This window comes from Phaenicophaeus curvirostris, chromosome 16 (genome assembly GCF_032191515.1).
Source record: "Phaenicophaeus curvirostris isolate KB17595 chromosome 16, BPBGC_Pcur_1.0, whole genome shotgun sequence".
Classification (NCBI taxonomy): domain Eukaryota; kingdom Metazoa; phylum Chordata; class Aves; order Cuculiformes; family Cuculidae; genus Phaenicophaeus; species Phaenicophaeus curvirostris.
In genome coordinates this window covers 15534400-15540561 of record NC_091407.1, presented here as the reverse complement: position 1 = coordinate 15540561, position 6162 = coordinate 15534400, and the positions used below count along the sequence as shown (strand labels likewise).

Below are 6162 nucleotides of genomic sequence, written 5' to 3'. Positions count from 1 at the left end.
AGGGATGCTCTCTCTTCCCTCGAGGGATGCAAGGATGCTCTCTCTTCCCTCGAGGGATGCAGGGATGCAGGGATGCTCTCTCTTCCCTCGAGGGATGCAGGGATGCTCTCTCACCCCTCAGGGATGCAGGGATGCTCTCTCACACCTCGAGCGATGCAGGGATGCTCTCACACCCCTCAGGGATGGAGGGATGCTCTCTCAACCCTCAGGGATGCAGGGATGCTCTCCCTTCCCTCGAGGGATGCAGGGATGCTCTCTCACCCCTCAGGGATGCAGGGATGCTCTCTCACACCTCGAGCGATGCAGGGATGCTCTCACACCCCTCAGGGATGGAGGGATGCTCTCTCAACCCTCAGGGATGCAGGGATGCTCTCCCTTCCCTCGAGGGATGCAGGGATGCTCTCTCACACCTCGAGGGATGCTCCAGGAAGGCTGCAGCCTCCCTCGCAGAGGTTGCCGAGATGCTGGAGAGCGTTTCTGGTGGGTTTGCTCCGCCGTGCCCGGGAGGGGCTGCAGGGACGCGGCCCCCTGCTCCTCCTGGAGCTGGAAGAGGGCGTCGAGAGCGGCGCGGGCTCGGCCGAAGTGACAGCGGGGGCGGGGCGGGAGCGCCGGGCGCGTATTTAACGGCGGCGGCGGCGGCGGCGGCTGCAGAGCGCGGCGGGCGGGCGGCGGGGGCGCCGAGCCGAGCCGAGCCGAGCCGAGCCGAGCGCCGAGCCCAGCAGAACGGAGCGGAGCCGAGCCCAGCGCAGCCGAATTGCACCGAGCTGAGCTGAGCCGAGCCGCACCGAACTGAGAGCCGAGGCCGGTCCAGCTGAACTGCACCGAGCCGAGCCGAGACCAGTCGAGCCCAGCCGAGCTGCACCGAGCTGAGCCGAGCCCAGCTGAACTGAGAGCCGAGCCCAGCGCAGCCGAATTGCACCGAGCTGAGCCGAGCTGAGCCGAGACCAGCCGAGCTGCACCGAGCTGAGCCGAGCCGAGACCAGCAGAGCCGCACCGAGCTGAGCCGAGCCCTGCGCAGCCGAACTGCACCGAGCCGAGACCAGCCGAGCTGCCCCCAGCTGAGTCGAGCCGAGCCCGTCCCAACTGCATGGAGCTGAGCTGAGCCGAGCCCAGCCCGTCCGAGCTGCACCGAGCTACACGGAGCCCAGCCCAATTGCACCGAGCCGAGCCGAATTGCACCGAGCTGAGCTGAGCCGAGGCGCCCCGGTTCGGCAGCGCAGGGCGCGGAGCCGCGTGTGGACGCGCTCGGGGCAGCCCGAGCCCCCGGAGCAGCAGCAGCAGCAGCGCCGGGATGGGTCTCCGGGGCTGCTGAGCGGCGGCCGAGCCCAACCCCGCCCGCAGCCGGGTCTCGCCGCCTCGACCCCCTACCCCATCCCAACCCCCCGGTCTCCGCCGCCGCCGAGGATGCCCCGGGGGGCCACCGGCCGCCCCCGCCGCTCGCCATGAGCAGCCCGGCCGGGCCGCGGGCGCCGCCGCCACCCGCCTGAGCCCCGGGGCCGCCCCGAGCGCTCCCCGCCCCCGCGCCGGCTATAAAGGAGCGTTTCATTCTCGGGCTCCGGTCTCACGCCAGAGCCTGTCACACCGTCTAGACGAGCTGTCGTGGGGCTCGGCCCAGCTGTCACCATGGCGATGGCGACGAGGCCGCTGTGAATTTTTTTTTTGGGGGGGTGGGGGGGAGAGAGAGCGAGCGACAGCGGAGGAGGAGGAGGAAGGCTCTGCCACATTACGTCGCATTGCCCTGCCTGTAGGGGACGAGGACGAAGAAGAGGAAGGCTCGGTCCCCTCTCCCTCTGCCCCGCGGGCCGAGCCGCCGATGCGCGTGTCCCCCCGCGGGCGGCCGCGCTATTTAAAGTAACGGGCCCGGTGGGAGCCGCGTCTCCGCCTCTTTATGCGGCGCCGGGGGCGGGCGGGCGCCGCGCAGCGCTAGGGGCGCGGAGCATGAGCGCGATGCGGGCGCTGCTGCTCTGCTCCTGCCTGGCGCTGCTGCCGCCCGCGGGCGCGCAGCCCTTCCTGCGCCTGCGCCCGTCTCCCAGCGACAACCTGCCCGTCAAGGACATCGTGGAGCACCCGGACCCGGAGTACGACCCGAAGGAGCAGGACCTGGACGAGCGGGCCCTGCGCAAGAAGCTGGGAGGCCACTTCGACCCGGGTTTCATGGCCGTGGCGGCCCCCGGCAACGCGTCGGGGCCGGCGGGGGCTGCGCGGGGCCGGGCGGCGCTGCCCGCGGAGCTGAGGCGGCTGGAGCCGGGGCCGCGGCTGCGCCTGGGCAAGAAGGCGAAGCGCAAGGTGCTGCAGTGGCTGTGGGCGCACACGCGCTGCCCCGTGCTCTACGCCTGGAAGGACCTGGGCGTGCGCTTCTGGCCGCGCTACATCAAGGAGGGCAACTGCCTGGCCGAGCGCTCCTGCTCGCTGCCCGAGGGGATGTTCTGCAAGCCCGTGCGCTCCGTCACCAAGACGTTCCTGCGCTGGCACTGCCAGGGCTGGTCCAGCCAGAAGTACTGTACCTGGATCCCCGTCCAGTACCCGCTCATCGCCGAGTGCAAGTGCTCCTGCTAGCCCCGCGCCCGACCCCGGCACCCGCCTGTGCGCGGGGTGGGTCTCGGGTTCACCTGCCGTCACTTGGGATGGTTCTCGGGTTCACCCACCTTCGTTCGGGGTCTGGTTTACCCACCTTCATTTGGGCTGGGTCTCGGGTTCACCCATCTCCACTTGGGATGATTCTCCATTTCACCCACCGTCATTTAGCGTTGGTTTTACCCACCTTCATTTGGGGTCCGGTTTACCCACCTTCATCCAGGGTGGGTCCTGGGTTCACCCACCTTCATTTGGGGTCTGGTTTACTCACCTTCGTTTGGGGTGGGTCTCGGATTCACCCACCGTCACTTGGGATGGTTCTCGGGTTCACCCTCCGTCACTTAGGATGGTTCTCGGGTTCACCCACCTTCATTCGGGGTCTGGTTTACCCACTTTTGTTTGGGGTGGTCTTGGTTTCACCCACCTTCATGCGGGGGGGGGGGTCTTGGGTTCATCCACAGTCACTTGGGATGGTTCTCAGGTTCACCCAACTGTCACTTGGAATGGTTCTTGGTTTTACCGACCTTCATTCGGGGTGGGTCTCGGGTTCACCCACCATGACTTGGGATGGTTCTCTGTTTCACCCACCTTCATTTGGGGTCTGGTTTACCTACCTTCATTCAAGGTGGTTTTCCGTTTCACCCACCTTCACTTGGTGTTGGTTCTACCCACCTTGACTTGGGGTGGTTCTCCATTTCACCCACATTCATTTGAGGTCGGTTTTACCCACCTTCATTCAGGGTCTCGTTTACCCACCATCGTTCAAGGTGGTTCTCCATTTCATCCACCTTCATTTAACATCAGTTTTACCCACCTTGATTTGGGGCAGTTCTCTGTTCCATTCATTTGGGGTCGGTTTTACCCGCCTCGATATGGGGTAGTTCTCCGTTTTACCCACCTTCACTCGGGATGGTTCTGCATTTCACCCATCTGCACTCAGGGTGGTTCTCGGTTTCACCCACCTTCGTCTGGGGTCGGTTTTACCCACCTTCGTTCAAGCTGGTTTTCAGTTTTGCCTTCATGTGGGGTGCTTTTCAGTTTCACCCGCCTTCGCTTGAGGTGGTTTTCGATTTCACCTACCTTCATTTGGGGTGATTTTCAGTATTTTGGACTTCTTTTAATGTTATTTTATTCGAAAGGGAAAAAGCAAACCCAGGAACTGCAGGGCAGGCCAAAGGCACAGTAAAGCACTACAATCAGATGTCTATTTTTATACGTATATAGCCTCTAACAAAAGGGAATAAAAACTAAAAAAGAAAAAAAAACAAGAAAAAAACACTACTAGCAGTGTAAATAGAGAGATTTTAAAGGAAAGGGGGGGGAAATCGCAGCTGTTTTTTATTATTATTATAATTATTATTATTATTATTTTAAAGACATAGGACCACATTTTAAACCCATCCCCACAGAACCTGAGCTCTTTCCTGCTGAAGGAAAGGGCAGAAATTTCCTGTAAAGATGATTTTATCGAAAGGAGAAGGGGGAGGGGGGCCTAAAAAACAAGAGAAGAAAGAATGGCAGCATCCCCAAAGGCGGTTGTTTCTCTGTGCTGAATTTTTTTTGTCTTTTTCAGCCCTTGTCACTGATGTTTGAACTAATTTGCCAAGCTCTCTAGGGTGTTGGTTTTTTTTTTTAAGTGTATAATGATTAACTAAGGAGGAAATTTTAAAGAAAAGTACAAATCTATGAAAGAGTGGAATCGTTTTGTTGTGTGGGAATACATATAGTCATGTAGAGATGTTAAAGGAAATTTTCTGTGTACAGTTTATTTATTTTTAATGTTTGTGTATAGGAAAAAAAAAAGCTAGAGATTATGCCAGAAACTATTGGAAATGTTTACTTGAATATTCCTTTAAAAACATATCAATGTAAATATGAGCTATCACTGAGCAAAACATTTTTAGCAATAAACTCTATCTTTGAAGGAAAACCCCATGCTGCAACCCAGCTCCCTGGGAGCCCGGCAGAGACGACAATTCTTGCTTGGAGCAGGTGATGAGTAAAGGGCTTTGCCAGGGTCACATGGGTGTCTGTCGTGAGATATGGCTGGACTCAATGATCCGGTGGGTCTCTTCCAACCTGGTGGTGATTCTATGATATCCTGATGATTGGTAGCACTCCGCCACTTTACACCTCTCTGGGATCCTGCTTAGGGTTTGCTTTGTGTATATAACCAGCTAGGGAGTTAGAAAAGACATGAGAGAAGCGGTTCATAGCACGTAACAGAGCTGTGATGTCCCAGACAGGAGGTGGCATCTGAAGTCCTTGGGAGAGTCCTGCTTCGTGTCATCCTGCATGCTCTGCGGCGCTTGGATTAGGCTCTCCTGCTGGCAGAGGAAGCAGTCGAGGTTGCCGCCCCGGCCACCAAAGCGCCTGGCACAGCTCAGCAGCCCCATGTGTGTCAGAACAAATGGTTTTATTTTTCCCGGCTGCCGCCACTAGCACAGGAGGGAAGGATGGAAAAGAGCCCTTTGCCCAGCCCTGCTGCCGTGACAGAGCCCAGGGCTGGCATCTCTCCCCCGCGGCACAGCCGGGAGTGTGCCAGGCTCAGGAAGAAGCGCTGCTCCTGCCAGGCCCTGCGTGCCCTCTGCTTGCCACCCTCATGGGCTGAGCCTGGGGGAACCCCCTGCTCTCCCACTGGAGCTCGCAGGGCCAGGGCGAGGGTGAGATGGAGGGCTTTGCACGGGCAGGCTGACAGCAGCCGACGGGGACCAAGCCCAGCACCGGCGAGTGGGAGCACTGGCAGTGCAAGCCCGCTCCCAACAGAGATCCGTCCGTCTGTCTGTCTGTCTTGTCTGTCACAGGGCTTGGAGCGGGGCCCTGACGGGCTGCCAGGTCATCCCCCGGCATGCTCTGTGTGGGCTGCTGGAGCTGGAGGGGAAGGTCTGGCCATTCCCTCCAGAGTCTAAAATGCGCCTGGCATCCCTTGAGGAACAAACCGCTGCCGAAGGCCCTCGCCAGTGAGGAGCCACGCTCCGCCAACCCGTCTGTTGAGCAGCCGGGAGATCCCATCCCCTCCAGCTCGGCACGCAGCAGAGGAGAGCGCAGGACACCGAGCCCGTGGGAAGGCACTGAGACCCTCCAAGGCGTCTCACTCGCATCCCTTTGCCTTCCTCCGAGAGGACTACAGTCCCAGAGCCTGGAGGTCGTGCACAAAGAGAGGCCAAAACAGGGAGAGGGCTTTTCTAATGGGCATGGTGGGAACAAGGCAAGAGGGACGGTGACACCCAACAGCTGGTGTCCCCACAGAGCCCTGACCCGTCTGCTCAGCCCCACGTGAGGAGGCAGGTTGGCCTTTCCATGCATCCATCGGCGTGGGACTGCAGAAGGGGGGGACACGGAGGGCGGGGTGGAAAAGAGACCTTGGTGAAGGCAATGTGCAAAACATCAGGGGCATTTGGGAGAGGAAGGGGAAAGCTCGTTTTGCAAGAGGAACATCTGTGGCGTGGGGGCCGAACATCTGTAGGAGGGAGCATGGGGGGAGGGCATTCTGGGAAAATATTTCTGACATAATCCCAACAGTATCTGGTGTGTTGGGATTTGGTTACAAATGGCCCTCTAACGTCTTTGTGCGTTTTGTTCTGCTGG

The 6162-nt window shown here is 59.6% G+C and overlaps 1 protein-coding gene across 2 annotated transcripts; it reads left to right on the top strand.

The window, feature by feature from the left end:
• The first annotated feature begins 1683 nt into the window (after positions 1-1683).
• On the top strand, positions 1684-4829 carry LOC138727488 (noggin-2-like). 2 transcript variants are annotated; one of them, XM_069869922.1, is made up of 2 exons: positions 1684-2798; positions 4817-4829. In XM_069869922.1, exon 1 carries the CDS (start codon positions 1939-1941, stop codon positions 2554-2556), a length of 618 nt encoding a protein of 205 aa, XP_069726023.1. In that variant the 5' UTR covers positions 1684-1938; the 3' UTR covers positions 2557-2798; positions 4817-4829. The 2 variants fall into 2 exon arrangements, with proteins under 2 accessions (XP_069726023.1, XP_069726022.1); XM_069869921.1 differs by lacking the exon at positions 4817-4829 and adding an exon at positions 3056-3079 and having other exon boundaries at positions 1684-2931.
• The last annotated feature ends 1333 nt before the right edge of the window (positions 4830-6162 follow it).

What these genes read in the sequence shown, in the direction of transcription:
- LOC138727488 (XM_069869922.1), top strand. Translation starts at nt 1,939, where the DNA reads ATGAGCGCGATGCGGGCGCTGCTGCTCTGCTCCTGCCTGGCGCTGCTG.